The 20986-nt window shown below is 51.3% G+C and overlaps 1 protein-coding gene across 1 annotated transcript in view; it reads left to right on the forward strand.

Annotated features, from left to right (window-relative positions):
• The window catches only part of Osbp2 (oxysterol binding protein 2), a 121830-nt gene that overhangs the window by 13722 nt on the left and 87122 nt on the right, over window positions 1-20986 (forward strand). Inside the window, exon 3 of the mRNA XM_074060621.1 lies at window positions 11765-11973. Coding sequence (XP_073916722.1) covers window positions 11765-11973 — 209 coding nt within the window. The remainder of the gene's footprint in view (window positions 1-11764; window positions 11974-20986) is intronic.

Consider the following 20986-nt stretch of genomic DNA (forward strand, 5'->3'; position numbering starts at 1 on the left):
GTCACTGGCTCTCAGCATACAGGTGATTTTTTCTGTGGCGCTGAGGAGTGAACCCAGGACTTCTGTCACTTGAGCCACAGCCGTCCCTCACCGTTTTAAGATCAGTTGCCGATCGCTGAACTGCACAGCTGTCTCTATGTGCAGGTATATGACTTGAAAGCATTTTCTTCCCCTCTGGAAGTTTCCTTTTCACGCTGGTGCTTATGCCCTTCCGTGGGCAGAAGTTTTTGTGTGGTGTAGTTACATTTGTCTCCTCTCGTTGCCTCTGCTTTTATTGTCACATCCCCAACCCAATGTCAAGCCCAGTGTCACAATGCAAAGCTTTCCCTTGTCTTCTTTTAAGAGTTTTATAGTGTTAGATCTTAAACTTAGATTTTTAATCCATTTTGAGGTTTTTTTCTCTTTCTGTGGTGCTGTGGATGGAACCCAGGGCCTCATCCATGCTGGGCAAGTCTTCTACCACTGAGCTCCACCCCAGCCCTTGAGTTAATTAATTTTTGTGTGGTGTCAGGTGAGAGCCCAACTTCATTCTTTTGCCGTGGATGTCTGGTTTCCCAACCTTATTTTCTTTTGAGCTACTGGGATTTGAACTCATGGCCTCACACTTGCTGGGCAGGCGATTTACCCTTTGAGCCACTCCTCCAGTCCATTTTGCTCTGGTTATTTTGGAGATGGAGTCTGGAGAACTATTTGCCTGGGGCTGGCTTAAACTGCACTCCTCCTGACCTCTGGCTCCTAAATAGCTGGGATTACAGGCATGAGCCTGGCATCCCAGCCCCATTTGTTGAGGAGACTGTCCTTTCCCCCTTGAGTGGTCTTGGCACCCCAATGTCAACCATCCTTTGACCACATAACTGCTGCATTGACGTTGACAGAGTGTTACTTTTAGGACCCAACTGCAGCGTTTCCATCTGGGACTGTGGTGACAGGCCTCGAAGATCCCTCTCCAGTCTCTAGGCTTCTTTAACTAGCTGTAAAGCTCTCCGCTAGCCCAAAGAATGCTGGTGACAGCCTGTGAGAAGACAGGCAGAGGTCACAAAGCAGACAGGTCAGTGGGTGACAAAGATGACCAACAGAAACTTGCGTTTGGACACTTAAAACCTCCTGTCTCATCTTCCATTCCTCCCAAACGTGTACAACCCCAGCTCGCCATCAGGAGAAGCCTCGCAGCTGCCCCTCCAGCACCATCTCCCACGGGTCTCTTCCTCCACTGTCACACCCTAGTGACAATGGGCTCCGTGTGCACCTGACAGGGGCCAGGAGAGATGAAAGCCAGAACTGAATCTGCAGGTTGCTGTGCTCATGGGCCAGGCAGCTCAAAAACAGATCACCTGGAGGTGATTTAAACTTGGAGCTCAAGGATGACAAAGCAGTGGCTCATCTTGCTTGGGTCCCCGTAGGTGGCCAGGGCAGGTCGGCTACAGGCAGTGGCCCCTGGCCCGCTCCTCTCCCTCAAAACAGCAGGATATGCTGGGCGCTGGTGGCTCACGCCTGTAATCCCAGCTACTCAGGAGGCAGCGATCAGGAGGATCATGGTTCAAAGCCAGCCTCGCAAAACAGTTTGTGAGACCCTATCTTGAAAAAACCCAACACAAAAAGGGCTGATGGAGTGTCTTAAGATGTAGGCCCTGAGTTCAAACCCCAGTCCTGAACAAAAGAAGAAGAGCAGGCTAGGTAGGTGTGGCAGGACTGCAGGGACCACAGCACGCAGTGCAAGCAGAGTGGTGTTCCTCGCTCGGGCCAAACCAGGGCAGGTGGAAGGGAAGACACCCACCCCCCACACACTAGGGGTGATCCTGGAAAGTGCTGTGGCAAACAGTGGGGATGCGTCAGTGTAAATCGGGAGGGGCAAGAACTGGGGAGGGGGCCTCAGTGTGGTGTGCCACCCCCTGACCTCCCAGAGCACAAGCTTAGCCTCTTCATCAGGAAAACAAGGCTGGCAGGTGGCCTCCAGGGTTCCCTCTGGCCTCTCCTTCCTGAAAACTTGATGGGAAACCAGTTGAAAAAGGGAGAGAGAATTATCAAAGATGACCGCAGCCTGACGTTGAACTTGGCGCGTGAAGGGGCTCAGGAGCTGTGTACTGGAGCCAGGAGCTGGTGGCTGACCTGGCCCTGAGAATGTGGGCAGCTGCTCTTGGGTCACAGGTGTTCACTGGCCGTCCTGACTCTGGGCCACAGGTCTCTGGAAGCACTTTGGAGAGCTGGCTTTGGTCCAGGGACAGACAGGCCCCTTGCTCCTGGGCCCGAGGGCTGACTGTGCTCGGCCTCTCGGTCTTGGAAAACGTGCACACACACTGAGTGGGGACATCGCCTTTCGCTGACTGGTTCATGGGTTCTGGAATCTTCCATGACCCAGCTGTACTACTTTTAGGCATGTACCGAAAAAAATCAAGTCAGCTTTCTACACAGACACCTGCACACCCACCTGTGGTCATCACAGCCCTGTTCACCATAGCCGAACGGTGGAACCAGCCCAGGTGCCCAGCAGTGGAAGAATGAGAGAAGAGAAGGCGGCGAACGCCCACCATGGAGTTTTACTCGGTCTAGAAGAGGAATGAAATCACGTCATTTGTAGGAAAATGGAGAGTACCATGCTGAGTGAGATAAGCCAGTCCCTCAAAGAAAAAATCACCTGTTTTCTCTCACTTATGGAAGGTAGGGGAGAAAAAAAAAAGAAAAAAACAAAGTCATGAAAATAAAAGGAAGCCTCCTGCGGAGGGAAGGGGAAAGGAAAAGAGGAAGGAGGGCAGAGAGGACGGGTGGGGGGGGCTGAATGTGATCAAAGTCCATTTTGCACAGGTATGGAAATGTCACAAGGGGACCTCTTACTTTGCAAAATTAACATATGCTAATAAAGATAAGTAATATTTTAGGAAGAAAGGTGATAAGGTGATAAGATGATAAGGCTGGATGTTGGTACAGAAACAGTTTTCGTCTGAACCCTGTAGCCTTCCTCAGCTCCAAGCAATTTTGAGGTCTTTTTCCTCTCATATAGGCGGAGTTTTTCTTTTGTTCTTTATTTCATTTATTGGTGGGACTGGGGTTTGAACTCAAGGCTTCAGGTTGGCAGAGCAGGTGCTGTACCACTTGAGCCACACCTCCAGTCCACTTTGCTCTAATTATTTTGGAGATGGGGGTCCTCCCGAGCTATTTGCCCAGGTTGGCCTCGGACCACGATCCTCCTGATCTCAGCCTCCTAGCCTCCTGTAGTTAGGATTACAGGTGTGAGCTGCCAGCACCTGGCTCCAGACCTGTTTTTGCAATACTGGCATTTGAACTCAGGGCCTTGTGCTTGCTAGACAGGTGCTCTACCACTTGAGCCACGCATCCAGTTCCCTTTTTTTTTTTTGATACCAGGGAGGGCTCATTATGTAGCCCAGGCCAGCCTTGAACTCACAATTCTCCTGCCTCAGCCTCCCAAGCGGCTGCTGATTTTTAAACTAAAGGTCACTGGTGAAAGAAAAACCCAGGTCTTGCAAACATGTGCCTGTAGCTCCAGAAACTGCGTGATGATTAAAACAAAAGAAAAAAAAAATCTGTTCAAGTATCCTGAATTGTTCTGTGTAGGAGAACCTAGATTACAGGCCCACGACTGTGCTCAAAATAGACCCGGCCCCGGGCCCGGGGAGCCTGCACCTCCTTTTCCTCATGATTTGCACACTTGGATCCTCCCTGGGCCTGGCTCCCCGGGACTCCCTGCAACAAGCAGCAGTGCTCTTTGTCTTGGCCACACCTAGCAAAGACTGAAAATGGAATACTCAGAGGTTTTATATTTAATCGTGGAAATTTAAAATATACAAAAGTGGAAATGTTGTATAATGAACCCCTGTTCCTGCCTCCCAATGTCAGCAGGGTTCAATCTGTAGCCTCCCAACACAACTTAATTTGTAGCCCACCTCACACCTTTTTTTTTTTTTTTTTTTGTGGGACTGGGGTTTGAACTCAGGGCTTCCCACTTGCAAAGCAGGCGCTCTACCACTTAAGCCACTCCTCCAGTCCATTTTTGCTGGTTATTTTGTAGATGGCCTGGTCTGGCCTCTAACCTTGATCCTCCTGATCTCAGCCTCCCAACTAGCTAGGATTACAGGCACGAGCCACCGGCACCCAGCTGGGGGTCTTATTCAGGAGCAAGGACTTTGTTCTAACTAAAGAGGAGATTGGCGTTTATAATCCTAGCCACTCAGGAGGCAGAGATCAGGAGGATTGCGGTTGGAAGCCAGCCAGGGCAAATAGTTCGAGAGACCCTATCTTGAAAAACCATTCACAAAAATAGGGATGGTGGAGTGACTCGAGTTGTAGGTCCTGAGTTCAAGCCCAAGTACTGCAAAAAAAAAAAAAAAAGAAAGAAAGAGGAGACGGACTTGAAGGCTGTTCAAGGAGAGTGTTGAGGAGGTTTGGGGTGAGGTTTAGAAAATGCAGCACAGAAAGTGCCTGGCAGGAGCAATGGGGGACGCAGCAGAGACTGACGGAGAGGCTGTGGCTGCTTTCTAGATGGGAGATGACTGTGCCCTGATTCAGGACTGGAGCCAAGGGGCTGGAGTTGAGAGCAACTGAGGAACACGAAGGAAGGACTTGAACTCTATTTGCCTCACCAGTCTCATAGTTCAAAACTGTAATGAGCCAGTCGTGGCAGTTCACCCCTGTAATCCCAGTTACTCAAGAGGCATAGACAGGAGGATTGCGGATTGAGGGCAGCCCAAGCAAAAAAAAAAAAAAGAAAAATTAGCAAGACACTATCTCAACGAACCAGCTGGGTATGGTGGCACATACCTGTACCTGTGGTCTCAGCTAATTGGGAAGCAGAAGTAGGAGGACGGCTGCTTCAGGCCAGCTCCGGCAAAGGTACAAGACCTTATCTCAAAACAGAACTAAAGCAAAAAGGGCTGGGTGTGTGGCTCAAGTGGTCGAGTGCCTGCGCAGCAAGCTCAAACCCCAGTACCGCCAGAACAACAAGAACCGAAATGACAAGGAAAGGCACCGTGGCAGGAAAGGCGTCACATTCATCCGTTTTCTATTTGACAAGGTATTTTAGCCCCCCTGTTCAGTGAACTTGGGAGCCACCTTAGGCATTGCGGGGTGGTACACGGTGTTCTGACATTTCGGTGGCTCGTCACTGAGTGGTGGTGGCAGTGTGGCAGGGGGAGCTGCCTCCCTGCGGTAGCACCTTAGGCATCTAAGGCTGCAGAACTTGGGGCGGTGGCCTGGGGCTGGCGTCACCGTGCCGTGGGCTGGCGGGGTGGGGGGTTCTGCTGTGTGCTTGCTAACGCTGTGCCTTAATTTACCCAGCGCAGGTGGGCCTGGGTGGCGCTCTTGCCGGGGGTTGGCTCAGAGCGGGGCAGGGGCAGGATAGGCCAGGGCTGTGTCTGTGGATGTTGGGTTTTAGCTTGTGGGTGGTAGCTGTAAAAATGACCAAGTACACCAAAGAGCCATCCCGGGGACAGCCACCCCAGGCTTCTCCGTAGGAAGAGCCCTGTGCTGGTGGCCAAGAAACCCCATTCTGCTTCTCGCTTTGAGGTCGGCCACGTCGGTGGGCTGGGGCATATGAGCTTTTCCTGGCTTCTTTCTCTTTCTCAGCTATAAAATGGAGCTAATTCCCTCCTACAGTCGCCTTCATGGCAAACATGCTGGATAAAGATTTTCTAAACAAACAAATGCCGGCTCTGCTCACTTTACCCCTGTGAGGGTCCAGGGCTGCATTTGTGACAGTCCCCCCAGGACGGGACGCAGTGCACAGATTAAGTCGCATTGATTAATGTGCTGGTCTCTTGTTTTCAGTACTGGGATTTGAACTCAGGACCCTGCACTTGCCAGGCAGGCACTCTGCCACTTGAGTCACTCCACCGGCCCAAACACCGAGTTTTTTATCGGTTGACAGGGGATCTTGTGGACCGTTAGCCTGGGCTGGTGGGAAGCTGCAATCTTCCTGATCTCTTGCCTCGGAGTAGCTAGGATTACAGGCGTGAGCCACCGCACCCGACCAAAATGCTGGTTTTTATAAGCTACTGTCTGTCATCCTCTGAGTAAAAATTTCACATCCATGGGAATTTCAATAACAGGAGAACAACTTCCGAGCTTCCTTTTTTATTTTTCATTTTAAAAGTTACCTCAGAAGTGTCCTTGTAGCATCGGCCTTTCTTTAGCGATTCTCAGAGGATACTTACTGCCAGAAGCAAAAGGGAAAGGTGTCAGGTCTCTCGTGACAGTGTCATCTCCTACATCGAACCCTTGGTGAGGTTTATGTCTGGTGGGCACCGCCTGGCATTTTTGATGTGCCTGGCCACCTGAGCAGCTCTGGGGGTGAGCATGCGCCCCATAAGAGGCAAAGTTGGGGACAAGCAGATGCGTCTGAGCTGTGGCTGGGTCCCCTGAGGACCTCCACGAGCTCCCCCCACATCGGGAGCAGGGAGGACCAGGCCAGCCTCACTGTCACTTCTTCAGTGATTTTCCACGTGGGCCTCATGCTGTGGGCCGCAGGAGGTGACGGGCAGGACTAACAAGCCAGCCTCCCAACTGCCAGCTAGGAGGACACCAATGGGCTGAGAGAGAGAGAGAGAGAGAGAGAGAGAGAGAGAGAGAGAGGGAGAGAGAGAGGGGCAGAGACAGAGACAGACACGGGGGACCAGAGCTGCTGCTTCTCCCCTCAGGACCTCTCACTTGCCAGGCAGCCGCTTGTTCCACCCGACCCGGCTTTGCTTTACTTGTTTTTCAAATAGAGTGTCACATTTTGCCCAGGCCGGTCTGGACTTTGAGCCTCCTATCTGTGCTTCCCACATAGCTGGAATGACAGGTGTGCACCACCACGCTTTTATTTTTTTTTAATTATGGTGCTGAGGTTTGAACTCAGGGCCTCACACTTGCCAGGCAGGCGCTCTATCATTTGAGCCACTCTGCCAGTTTTGTTTTGTGTTGGATATTTTTCAAGATAGGATGTCATGAACTGTTTGCCCAGGCTGGCCTCAAACCATGATCCTTCTGATCTCTTCCTCCCAAGTAGCTGGGATTACAAGCATGAGTTACCACACCTGGCTATTTTTTTTTCTTGAGACAGGGTCTCGAAATGTAACCTCCTGCCTCAGCCTCCCAAGTGCTGGGATTACAAGTTGCACCACCATGTCTGGCTTTATCTATCGTGATTACCTACCCCTCTCTAGTTTCTAGCTTGGTCCCTTTATTACAGCAACACAGGGAGTGCTTGCTGACTCAGACCTTGGAAAGCTGGCTGGGAGTTAACCAAGAGAATCCTGGCACTTTGAGCCAAGGAGGAGTGAGGGTTCCACTTCAGGCCACGTGCTTTGTTGCAAAGTTGTAGCTTTTGTCCTTCCATGTGTCTGGATTCAAATTCACTGCCCTGTCAGTTTTTCTTTTTTTTCTTACCATAGACATTTTTTTGTAAAGCTTGGAAAACAGCCCAAGGCAAGGACAAAAGAGCCAGCATCGCTTTGGAGACACAGTTTGGGGGCAGTGAGGGGGAGGAAGGACAGGTCAAAGTGGTCCCACAGTGCATGACATCTTGCTGGGAGTGGCTTCACAGCAGGCTACAGAGCGTCACCTCGTTGCTTAGCAGGCACGTCTGCTTGGAATGGGATGTTTCTAGAAGACGGAGAAAACACCCCTTGGAACAGTTCACAGAGGGAAGAATGGACAGGGGATTTATCTGACCTGTTCTCTTTCATCTCCTGTGCCCACCGTGGCATTTCAGGGACAACTTGACTTGGTTGAGGCACCAACCAAGAAGGACAGAGAAGGAGGCGGTGGAGGGAACTCTGAGCGAGATGGCGCACGAGTGGCTGCTCGGGACCGTCTGCCCCCCCGACGGGCTTCATTTTCCTTAGAGAACAAAGATGGCCTCTGACCTTCTCTGGAGGGAAGTCACAAGTCCAACCAGTGACAGAGACCACTTCCTGGTGATAGCCAGTTTGGGGTCACCTAGAAGACTAGAGCAGGAAGGTAGCAAGATCAGCATTTTGACCTCATCCTCTTCTTCCTGCTTTGCTACCCACTGGCTGCTCTGACTTGGCCAAGCAGCCATGGAAGTGCTGAGAGGCACCTCAGGGAGTGCCAGGGTCTGTGCTCCAGAGCCCTCTCACACACCCTTCTGGGCCTGTGGCCTAACCCCCCGCCCCGCCATGGCTGTACAGTTACTTCCTTCTGTCTGCTGGTCACTGGCATGAGGAGTGGAGATGGATGGGTGCCACCTCAGTGGAAGCCTTACTGTGTCACATGTCTCCTCTCACGCAGCTGAGCCCAAGTGTGTGGGACGTGGAACACAAACCCACAAGGGGTTACCAAATGTGATATTGAGATGAGCGGGACCATCTGCTACAGTTGTAGAAAATGCGTGGCACCAGACATCACTTGTCTGTTCAAGGCATTTTCTGCATCCTGGAGCACAGAGACCCAGGCCCAAGGGACATCTCCCGAGTGGCCCCAGTTGAGACTCTCGCAGGCCATTCCATGTCCTATCAGTCTGACTGCCCCTAGTGACAATGGGGTTCGTGTGAGACCAGGGACTACATGGCCTGGAGTCATTCGTGCACCCAGTTGGCTGGACTGGGCTATTAACCAAGGCTGTGCTGTGTGGGACGCCAGGCCATCAGATGAGGCATTTGGTTACTTTGGATGGTGACACCAATGGAGGCCCCACAGGGAAGGCAATCTGTTTCCAGAAAGTACGTGGATTCCATCCAGGACAAATTGCTCATTCCTCCCTTCAGCATGGAAGGGTCCAAAAGAGTTGGTGGCTGGCTGGTTCTTCCAGGGAATGGTCCCTGTGTCATGAAGGGTTCAGTGTGGGTCTCCACGTTGGGCAGGTTGGGAGACCAGTGGAGCAGCAAGGTGGGTCTTGGGGATATGGAGGCGAAAGGGAAGGAAGCAAAGCTGTGAGATGCATTAAGGGGCCGGCTGCCATTTTGCAGAGGCCGTGCATGTTCTCTGGGTGCATGGACTTCTCTGGAAGGTTGCCAGGGGAACCTTGGAGAGGGCCCAGTGTGGATAGGTGAGGAGTACTTACCTGCCTGGTTCCATCCTCTTCCCATTGCCCAGTGGGGATCATTTAACCTCGGAGGCAGGGCTGATGGAGCTCAAGTGGTAGAGCACCTGCCTAGCAAGTGCAAGGCCCTGAGTTCAAATCCCAGTGCCACACACACAAAAAATCTATAACCTGTGAGGCATTAACCCTTCCACACTGTAGAAACCTAGCCACTTGGTGGCCACTCTGGTAGCCAGATCTCATACTCTGAGACATGGCTCTTCTCCCAAGCCCAGGATGGAGGGGTGTGTCAGTCCAAATGGGACATAGAGGGAACAGAGGAGGTGGCAAACGGGCCCAGAGGCTACTCACTAACCAGAGGTGGTCTCTGTGGCTCAGCAAATGACATTAACCATCCCAGACATCTAAGAGCTGCCAGCTACTGTCCTTGTCAGAGTCAAGAGCACGACCAAGGTTACACTGCTGAAAGTCAGTGCAACTCACTCAGTAGGAGGCTGGCCACTGGCCTTGAAGTTAAGTTACACTGCAGCCATTAATATTTTGCTCCTGCTTGTTCTGAGTATGTCAGATAGCCATCAGATGTCAAAGCAATGCCCTTTAAAACCGCAGAAGCTGCACTTAGTGTGTTGGGAAGGACCTCTGATGTGATGGGGAGGCCAGAGGAAATGACTTGGTTTGTCTATGGCAGTGAGGCCCTGGAGCTGCCCAGGCTCAGAGAATGGACGGTTCTGGGTTGTTGCACACAGCCATGGGCCCCTAGAGGGGGGGACTTGTCTGGAAAGCTTGCAGGGTGCGGGTGGACCATGTGCCACGAGTGGGTCTTTACCTATTTCACTCTTTGGGTTGTTGGGTGGTTCTGGTTAGCCCTCACAGAGAGGGTTCTTTGAGGGGAGAAACAAAGTCTTCTATATGCAGCACAAGCAGGTATGCCACTCCCAAACAGAAATCTGAATTTGAGGATATGTCCCTGAATTATAAGCCCTTTTCAGGAATGATTTTAAAGCCATTGTAAAAATTTAAAAACACATAAACAGGATAAAAATTTTACCTTGGCTACTTGTGCAGATTGGATTGAAAGTGAAACATCTAAATGAAAAAAAAAAAAGAGAGAGAGAAGAGGGTTGGGTACAGTAGCTCACACCTGTAATCCTAGATACTTGGGAGGTGGAGATCAGGTAGATTATGGTTCAAGACCAGCTTGGGCAAAACAGTTCCAGAGACCCCATCTCAACCAATGGCTGGGTACAGTGGTTCATGCCTATCATGCCAGCTACACAGGAAGCACAAATAGGAGAATCATGGTTTAGGTTTAGTACCACCAAACAAACAAATAAAAAGTAAGCCCTTAATAGAAAGTAACCCTGACGGAATGAGTTTAGATTTGAATGCTTGGTGACGAGAAAAACCTAATTTGCTATATTTGCGTTTTCTGAAATGTTCTTGTCACTTTTTCATATCTACCTACTTTCATTTTTATCAGCTTTGTTTCATAACTTATCCATCCTTTTATTGGTGTTTTACCTTTATCTTTGAGAATCCTGAACCTATTCGTACTAAATCCTTTTCATACAGTTCTGTTAGTTCCGTTTTGAATGAAGTGATTACTTTTCTGATCAACTTTTTCAGTATTAACCTTCTTCCTCCAACACACACACACAAGCACGCACGCCAGTTTTGAACTTTGGTTTCCAGGCTCATCTTGCATAGGAAGTCCTCTCTCCCTTTCTCAGCCTCTCTAAAATGTCTCCACCTAGTCCCCTGGAGAGTCCAGCCTAGAACAAGGTTTTCTTTCTTTCCTTTTTTTTTTTTTTTTGGCAGTACTGGGATTTGAACTCAGGGCCTCACTGGGCAGGCGCGCTACTGCTGGAGACAAGCCTTTGTGATGTTGGGTATTTTTGAGACAGGGTCTTGCGTTGTTGCCTGGTCTAGCCTTGAACTGGTAGAAGAATCAAGAAAATAGCAGGAAATGGACAACCACGGAGAATCGATGACAATTCAAGGACATCAGAGGACTGCCACAGGAGCCCCTGACACTGGCACGTTAGCCACTGACCAACTGCTCTTCTCTTTCCCGTGCCCTCTGTGGGAAGTTTTGGTGTCCTGACGTTCCTTTGAGTATCTCAGAGACTGAGTGAAGCAGAGTCAGTCATGAGGCTTGGAGTTCAGGTTTCAGACCTCGGTCACAGGTGGGAACAGCACATGCATTAGTCACCCCCGCTTCCCCTCAGTTCCATGTCATACCGTACCATTAGCACCAAGCCAGCCCAGCCACCTGTCCGTCCAGCTTGTTCTCTGCGGACAGGTCAGGGACAATGCTTGTTCCTAGGTCACTCCAGGCAGGAGGTGTCTTTGAGTTCACTAGCATGGGCTCTGGACCTCCAGTCTCAGTTTGAGTGTCCTGCTCCAACTTCGTGGTCCTGAGATGTAGTGGAAAGTGTGTCACAGAGTCAGGCCTGTCCTGCTTTCCGGGACCCTGGCAAGTCATGTCTTCCCCACTTCCTGATGTCTGCACGGCTCAGACCACAGTGGGCAAGACACCCATGCAGGCCTTTGTCCCTCTACCACTCCCCATGGAGGGCAGACATGGCCTCAGAGCCCTCCCCAACCACACCGTGACAGGTCAGTCCCAGCAGCCATCGTCTTCCCTCCAGGACTCCAGGGCCCCTCCCAGCTCTAAGGGGCCGAGCAAGGTCTTGTGGATTTGCCTGGAGGCCCCCTCAGTCTGGAGCTCTGGAGTCTGGAGCCCCACTTCATAGCTTCTCTTGCATCCTGCAGAAACCAGGGAGAAATGGCCCACACCTGCCGTGCAACCATCAACCTGGCCACCACGCACATTGACACAGAGGACTCTTGTGGCATCTTGCTGATCAGCGAGGCAAGGACCTACCACCTCAAGGCCACCTCAGAGGTGGACCGGCAGCAGTGGATCAGCACCCTGGAGCTGGCCAAAGCCAAGGCCATCTGCATGATGAACACCCATTCAGGTAGTGAGCACTCGGCATGGGGGGGGGTGGCGCATATGAGTGGCGTCGTGGCTCTAGAGGGCCAGCAGTGACCAAGAACCCCAGGCTAGTCCGGACCACCCTGGAAGGTCAAGGTGCACATGAGCCCTTCGCTCTCAGCAGGAGACACCTGGCTGTTCTGATGAGAACGGTCCTGGGGGTGGTAACATGGGCTGTGGTGGTGGCTGAGTGTGCCTGGCTTTGGGCCAGTCTGGTCACTGGTGGAAGGCCAGCATGGCGCGCCTGGGCCTTCGGCCACACTTTTCTCCCGTGTCACTGTGGAGGTTGAAGAGTGCAGCCAGAGCCATGGCCTTTGCTGGGATGGGACAACAACTCAGATTTTGGAGCAAGACATTTTATTTTTTTATTTGAATAAATTTTTCTTTTTGTTTTTATTTTGAGGAAAGTTCTTTGTATGTAGCTACTGTGTAGCCTTGGATGGCCTCAAACTCCTGATCCTCCTGCCTCAGCCTCCTGAGTGCTGGGGTTACAGGTGTGCACCAGCATGCCTGTTGAGAAATTTATTTCTGAGCACGTCATGTTTTATATGATGATTTATAACCCTACATCTCCAAACACCCTTGAGTAAAGCCAGTCTGACTTCAGTCCCCAACCGCCCGCCTCTCCCTCAGGCACCCCGAGCAGTACCTGTGGCGTGTCTTCAGAAATATATCCAATTGGTATGTTTTAAAAATAAATGAAGTACTCCGCCTTGCTTTTTCCTATTTAGCAATGTATCTTTTTTTTTTTTTTTTTTTGGTGAAATTGGGGGTTGACCTCACTGCTTCCCACTTGCTAAGCAGGAGCTCTACCTTTTGAGCCACACCTCCAGTCCATTTTGCTCTGGTTTTTTTGGAGATGGGGTCTCATGAGTTATTTGCCTGAGCTGGCCTTGAACTGTGATCCCCCTGATCTCAGCCTCCCAAATAGCTGGGATCATGGGCGTGAGCCATTGGCACCCAGCCTTGCAATATGTCTTCATGTTTTCTCCTTATAGGGAGATGAAAGTTTTCTCTTTTTCTCACAATAGTATGTTTCTTTATCGGATGGCCTTGCTCCAGTTTATTTAGCCTGTAGCCTGTTTCTTTCTTTCTTTTTTGGGTAGCAGGGATTGAACTCAGGGCCTCACGCTTGCTAGGCAGGCACTCTACCACTTGAGCCACTCTGCCAGCCATTTTTTTGTGTGTTGGGTATTTTTGAGATTGTCGGTTTGTCTGGGTTGGCCTTGAACCGCCATCCTCCCAATCACTGCCTCCCAAGTGGCTGGGATTACAGGCGTGAGCCATGGGACCTGGCTCCTGTAGCCTGTTGACTGTCTCCATGTCCTGCTGAGACACACTGTGCTACAGCAAGTAACCTTGCGAGCATTTCCTTTCCAAAGTCCAAGTGCAAGCGCAGTGTGCCAGGAACCAGGTTGCGGGGTCAACAGGAGTGTGCAGTGTAATTCTGTGATGTGTCCTCAGACTGCCTTGCGTGGAGGGGAAGGTCAAGGGGATATCAGCCCACCCGCCCATGCCTTGCCCTCCCAGAGCCATGGCACGCGTGTCTGATGTGTGACAAGGGCTGGGCGGCTGTGATCCTCTCAAAGTGACAGGCAAAATGGCGTTTGTTTCCACAGAGCTGTGTGTGTTTCTGAGGAGGAGGACCGAGGGAGAGGGGGAGGCACAGCCCCTGCTCTCCAGGACGGTCTAGCAGCGCAGGTGGGGAGACAGTGAGACCTACAGAAGAAATGCTAACATTTCGTGTGGCAGGGCTAGTGACGTTGGTCACCGTGGCCTGGATCCTTCCTCCCAAGTTGGGGTCTTTCTTTCTCCCTAGCACTGGCTTATTAATGAGCATTAAAGGGCATCTGATATCAGCTTGGCCATTTTTTTGTCTTGTCCTTTAGAGGATGGGCCCTACCTTATTCTGTGTTCTGTTGCTGTAACAAAACTTCTAAGACAGGGTGATATAAAGAACAGAGGGCCAGGTGTGATTGCACCTTCCTGTAATCCAACCTCCTCAGCAGGCAGAGGCAGAAGGCTCATAGTCCTAAATTGGCCTGGGCAAAAGTGTGAGGCTCTGCCGACCACCAGTGGCTCATGCCTGTAATCCTAGCTATTCAGGAGACAGAAATCAGGGCGATTGGTTCGAAGCCAGCCCTGGGGCAAATAGTTCATGAGATCCTATCTCAAAAAAAAAAAAAAAATCACATAAAAGGGCTGGTGGAGTGTGGGCCCTGAGTTCAAACCCCAGTACTGAAAAAAGAAAGAAAAAAGGTGAGATCCTATCTGAAGGGTGAACTAAAAAGCAAAAGGTTGGGGGTGTGGCTCAAGTAGTTGAGCTCTTGCCTAGCAGGCACGAGGCCCTGAGTTCAATCCCCACTACTGCCTTCCAAAAAAGAAGAGAGGTTTATTTGTTATTTGTTTACTATTATAGAAGCTTATTTATTATGATGAGGGTTGAAAGTCCAAGAGCACTTTTCACTACATGGCGACAAATGGCATCATGTGGCAAGACAGAGAGCAAGCAAGCCAGAGAGAACTCGCTTTTATAGCCGGGCCATGGCCACAATAACCCTCGCGAATGGACTAATCCCCTCCAGTCACCCCCCAAAATCCCACCTCTCAAATACCGTCCACAGAGGACTTTGGGGACTGTTTCCAACCCTGAAGTGTAGAGGACACATTCAAAGCAGAGCAGGTCCCCTGATGGATGACTGTTTTCCCCAGGGTTGGCACTCGTGGCTCTCGTGCCAATAGTGATGCTGATCTTGGCAAGGGTCCCTAGGGTACCACTCTGTGTCTCAGTGAAGGAGGGCAGCAGGGAAATCTCACAGAGGGGTCTGCAGTGCCTTGGTCTCCATGTGGATGCCTGTAGGAAGCCACTGTGGTGAAAGATGTGGCTGGTGCTACATCTGTCCTGAGCTGGGCTCAGGACAGATAATGTGGCCAAGTGAGGGTGACCGCTGGTCACCAGAGAACTGGCTTCCCCTCTCTGACTTCTCCTTTCTGAGAATGGATGGACGGATGGATGGATGGGTGAATGTATGAACTGATGGATGGATAATGAATGGATGAATGGATGGATGAATGACAGATTGATAGGAGAATTGATATACGGGTGGGCATATGAATGGATGGATAATGAATGGATGGATGAATAGGTGGATGGATGGATGGATGGATAGATGGAGAGATGGATGGCTTAATGGATGGATGGATGGGTGAATGGATGGATGGATGGATAATGATGGATGATAGATAAATGAATGACAGATTGATGGGAGAATTTGTATATGGATGGGTGTATGAATGGATGGATAATGAATGGATGGATGAGTGGATGGATGGATGGATGGCTTAATGGATGACTAGATGGATGAATAGGTGGATGGGTGGATGGATGGATGGTTTAATGGATGGATGGGTGGATATATGGTTGAATGGATGAATGGATGGATGGATGGATGGATGATTAACGGATGGATGGATGATGAATAGGTGGATGGGTGGATGGATAGATGGTTTAATGGATGGATGGGTTGGTGGATGGATGAATGGATGGGTGGATGGATGGATGAATGGATAGATGAATGAATGTATGGATGAATGGGTGGATAAATGGATGGATGGATGAGTGAATGAAATTGTTTCATTTTGTCCTAGGAACTTCCTGGACATACTGTAGCAGGTGGCATTTATTGGATTAGTCACTCCAGAGCAATTTTGGAGGGACCAGCCCCCAGGGAGAGGGGTTTCTTTTGCAGCTGGGAAGAAGTGTTTGCTAATTCACCTAGATATTCATTGCCAGCCTAGACTTCCTCTAGGAGATTCAACAGCCTCAGATTCCCAGGATGCTGCGCTCAGCTTGTGTTCCCAAGGGAGTTGCCTGCTGGTAAGGACTGAGACATACATTTGGTGCAATTCAAGACACCACGTGCTACACGTCAGCCCTCACGAGTATTCTTTTGGTTACTTCATTTTGACACGGTCTTGCTATATAGCCCAGGCTATCCTAGAACTTGAGATCTTCCTGCCTCAGCCTCAGGAGTGCTGGGATTACAGGTGTGCACCACTACACACAGCTCTCCTTTTGACTTTTTGAAGCACAAATGAATTAATGTGTGTGAAAGAGAAGCCTTTAGGTAGCTACTGTATGTTTACAGAAGGGCTGCAGCCTTCTGATGGTGTCTAAACACAGCCCCATGGTGGCCTTCTCTTCACAGCGTCTTCCTCCCAGAGTTCTCAGGTTGATGTCAGAGGCTTGTGGTTTGTGACTTTTTGCCTGTCTTGGAGTCAGTCTAGGGTAGCCCTGAATGACAGAAGACGCCTGTCCTGCCGCCTGCAGAAGCACATGTTCCGGATGGGAATTTGATTGTGTAACTACACAGCTTAATCTCTTGGGTGCTAGAAACCAATGAGACTTAGCAGGCACGGGCAGAACACTGCCCAACAGCGAGGAAGCTGGGAGCAGAAGTGATAGTGCACTTGGCAAGCTCGAGACCCTGTACTGCCCAGTACTGCCACTAAAGGAGGCCAGCAGCCTCAGAATGTATTTTCCCCTCAAGCACACGTGAAACATTCTCCAGGCTGGCACGTATGTTAGGCCACAAGGCAAGTCTCAGTACATTTACAAGATTGAAATGTGAAGTATCTTCTCTGTCCTCAGAGGAATGAAGCTAAAAGTCAGTTACAGAAGAAACACTAGAAAATTCACCAATGTACAGAAATGAAGCCCCACGCTCACCCAGGTGGGCGCTGGTGGCTCATGCCTGTAATCCTTGACTCCAAAAGCACGAGACCCTACCTGAAAAACAAGCTAAGAAGGGCTGAGGGTGTGGCTCAGGAGACAAGGCCCCGAATGCAGTCCTCCGCGCGCGCACACACACACACACACACACATGCACACGCACACACGCACACGCACGCACAAGGAAGGTATAAGGCAGGACATTGACAGCGTCCAGGTGTGCATGTGCGCAGGTGTATGTGCGCATGTGGCTGCTTGTAGGAGGTGAGGCCTGAGAAGTTTGATATCTGGAGATGGGGAGGAGGGCAGAGGACAGTGACTACCCAGGCAGTGGCAATGGTTGTTGCAAAGGACCATGGGTGTATTTGGGGACAGGGACATCGAGAGCTCGAGGAGTCACCAGGGGAGCTGGACAGCTGCCTGGACAGGATCTGGGACTGGGGCCTGTGTCCAGGAGGTGGTGGATGGAAAAAAAGGACTGATCAGGCCAGCGGCTGTGGCCAAAACACAGAAGCCTCCTGCCCATCCCAGGGTGCTGGGCCATGGCCAGGGAGCAACAATAGCGCCCCCCCCACCCAGCAGGGTGACCTGTTACCCCCGGACTTTGGATGACAAGTTCTTTGGATCCCTTTGGAAAGGGGTGTATTGGCAAATGGCACTGGCGAGGGCAGCTGGCCTGCAGCCCTTTTTTAGGGAAACACACCATTTTCACATATTTCAAGGCATCAAAAGGACTTGGAAGCATTTCAGAGCATGCCTGGGAAATGTCCCATACTGCATTGTCCCTTCCTCTGGCTGTCCTCCTCCTGCTTTGCGTGGTGGTGGCTCTCACACGCCTTTCCACTCGGGGATTTGGGCTGAGGGTGACAGGTTTTTCCTTGTGTCTGTATCTGTTCTCAGGTGTGTGTTGTGCCCAAATCGTGTCACACTGACCAGGCCCCAAGAAATCAGCTGCCATTAAATCTTCTGCTATGTGGGACGGGGGTTCCTTTTAATTTGTAAATAATCCCTAAAAGAAGCAGACTTTAGACTCCCTAGGTGGTGTTCTCATTCAGTGGGATGGACACCACCTGAGGGTGTTCTCTGACTTCTGTTCCTCACTGGCCCCAGGCCACCTGACCTCACTTCTCTCTGCCCTCCCACAGGGCCCTGGCTTTGTGGCTGCTGGGCCTGGTCCCTTTGCCCTGCTGTTCTGTAGGCAGCCTAGCCCCTGGGCTGGCCAAGACGTGGGCTGCCTACGACTTCTGAAGGTGCCCTAAGGATGAAGGAGGTCAAAGGGCTCAGACCCTGTAGAACCAGTTCCTGTCAGGTTGCCATGGTGACTTGGAAAGGCTGGACCAGGCTGCAGTCCTGTCTGTGTGTGACCACAGCGTGCTGTGTGTCTGGGTCCCAGTGCCCTCAGTGCCCTCGTCCTCTGCCCGCAGGTTGCAGGTGACCCCTACCACGCCCGACTGAGCTTCTGTTGGTTTGTTTTCAATTGCATTCTCTTTGCTGTATTTATCACCCCTGCTGCTTCTGAGGAAGAAATGAACTGTGTCCCTGTTGTCCTTAGGCACTGGCACATGGCGTCAAGCTGTCCTTGTGTCCTTCTATCCTACCTGAGGTCACCAACCTCCCAGGCTTCTTCCTGTGCCCTTGCCTCACATCCCACCCTACTCTGTGGCAAGCCCTCCACCCCACCCCACTCCACCCCACTCCACCCCTTGTGCCTTCCCCAAGGCTCATGTGTCCTGTGCACAGGACAAGCTTTGGTCACTGTCTTCTGGGATGCCTGGCTTCAACGTCTTCCATTGCGATAGCCATCTGCTGACCACATCTGTCCTCATTGTCACATCTGATACCTGTCTGTCTTCAAGCTCACGAGGACACCCCATCCCTTGACCTTTCCACCTTCTTCCTGGCTACCTCCTCTTCCTGCTGGGCCATCTCATCTGTGGATCCTGTGACACGTGACCATCTGGTGGGGACCCATGCCTTTCCTGTGCTCTTGCCTGTTCAGCACAGTGACTTGGCAAACTCTGTGGCCGAGTTAACCCACTTGTGAGCCCCTGTGGGTGTCTACACAGCTGGGGCAGCAAGGGAGGTCACACCCGCTCAACTGTCCTGGGGTCTGGTTGCAGAAAGTGTGCAGAGCTATGGGCGGCTGACAGTGGGGACCTCAGATGATGTCCTGGGCAGCAGGTCAGGGGACTCCCTGATGTGCAGAGATGGCCAGGGCCCCATGTCCCCAGAAAGTCAGAGCTCACCTCAGGACGAACGAGACTTCTCAGACAGTCTTTTCTTATTCTTGGATTCTCAAGTCCTTTCCTATGCTTTACTAGAAAACTCCATGCAGGGGTGTGGGCACGGGGTTTTGTGCTGTTCTGATGGGGAGTCAGGCACCCCCAGGACCAGGACATTTCCTTTTTAAATAACTTCCAAAATGTTGGGCTTTGGGTGAGGCTGGAGTGCTTTAGCTGGTGTCCCCTGCTGCCACCTTGTGGCTGATGGCCTGTAGGAGGGTGTAGCGGGCCTGGCACAGCTGGCATGCTCACTCACCTGTCTTTTTAAGGTCCCCAGGGGGTCATCAGAATAGGACCTCCAGGAAGAAGAACTCAACCAGAGGAAATTCCATCTAGGAGCTTCCTCCCTCTGAGAGGGGCTAATGAGGCCCAGAGACAGGTCAGCCGTGCACCCCACCCTCACGTCCTCATTCTTCCAAATCCTGGTATCCTGCTCCCACCCATCCCAGCCCTCAGGTCCACCAGGGCTCTTGGCCATGAAGCTTGTCCTTAACACACCATGTCCTCTCTTTGGCACACCCTTGCATCCTTAGCCCTGTCCCCAACATGAAGCGCCTGACCCCATGAAGCCTGACTTCACCAGACCCTGTCTGCTTCTATCCCCACGTGGCCACCCCACGTGGCTCCAGCTCAGTCATCTGAGGTGGCCCTCTTCTGGTCACCCAGACCTCTGACTCCTGCTCTTCAGTTGGCCTGGCCCTGTGGTAGTCCCTCAGTCCCCGTCGGGGCAGATTCTTCCTCTCTTACCTAGTTGTCTAGCTTCCCTCGTCTAACTGTGGCTAGCCCAGCACCAGACAGGCCTGGGCTTGCATCCGAACTGTCACTTCCTAGCTGGGCTACCGTTTCTGTGTTTCCTCAACCATAAAGGTCAGCACAGTGACTGGAGTGTGGTGACCCCCTGGTGGATGGCAGAGAGGTTGCTGGCCTTCTGGTGATGGCCTGTCAGTGTCGTACCTTCCCTCCTCAGGCAAGGGGTGTAGGGCCTTTCACTGGGACCAGCACTCATGATATGTAGCCAAGATCTGGGGGATCACCCCTCCCAGCTGTGTAAACCAGCACCCCTGCACACCCAGGGATCGGCTGAGCCACTGAAGTGCCTGCCCCAACCTGTGGGTCCCCCACCACCTTCCCCTCCCATCTCCCAGTGGTACTTGAAGTCCTTGTCACTCTATATGTACTCACTAGTGTCATCCCAGCCAAAGATCTTACTTCATCCATAGAAGAAAAACAAGTCCCCACCTGCACCACCCCGCCATTCTGCACTCAGATGTGTTGCGTTTTGCGTCCACACTGCATGACTCTGTGCTCCCTGCCTCCACCGCCATCTCCACTCCTGACGGCCTCCTGTGCCTGGTAGCATTGTGGCTTCCTGAGGGCTTCCCAGAGCCTCACCTTTTAGGGTCTGTTCATTTCAAAGATTTCTGAGGCAGTGCAAGCCAGGCTGCCTGAGTTCAAATCCTGGCCCACGTGTTTTCCTGCTGGGCAGCCCTGCCAAGGGTTTTTACCCTCTTTAGCCTCATTTCTCTGCTCTGTAGAATGGGCTTACTAATAGACCAGCTCTTAGAGGTTCTGTGAGGATTCAGTGAATGAAGATCTTAGCACGTGACTTGGCAAGCGCTCCATGAAAGTCAGCTGTAGTTATTAGGAGCAGTCACTTTGACAACAAATAAATAATGCAGGTTCCCGGGTCCTCTGCCCTGCTAAGGCTGAATGAGAGTGACTGTAGGGGATGGGTTGTGTTATTTATTTTTTTAAAAAGTTCCTTGAGCCAGGTGTGGTGGTTCATGCCTGTAATCTCAGCACCCAGGAGGCAGAAGCAGAAGGATCTAGAGTTCGAGGCCAGCCAGGGCTACATAGCAGACCGTGTCAAAAAAAAAAAAGCTACCTGAGTAGGGTGGCCAAATCAGCCAATAAAAATACAAGTGAAGTCACTCAGTTTAAAATGAGCTTCAAATACACAACAAATGATGTTTTCGTATAAG

The sequence above is a fragment of the Castor canadensis genome, chromosome 18 (assembly GCF_047511655.1).
Source record: "Castor canadensis chromosome 18, mCasCan1.hap1v2, whole genome shotgun sequence".
Classification (NCBI taxonomy): Eukaryota; Metazoa; Chordata; class Mammalia; order Rodentia; family Castoridae; genus Castor; species Castor canadensis.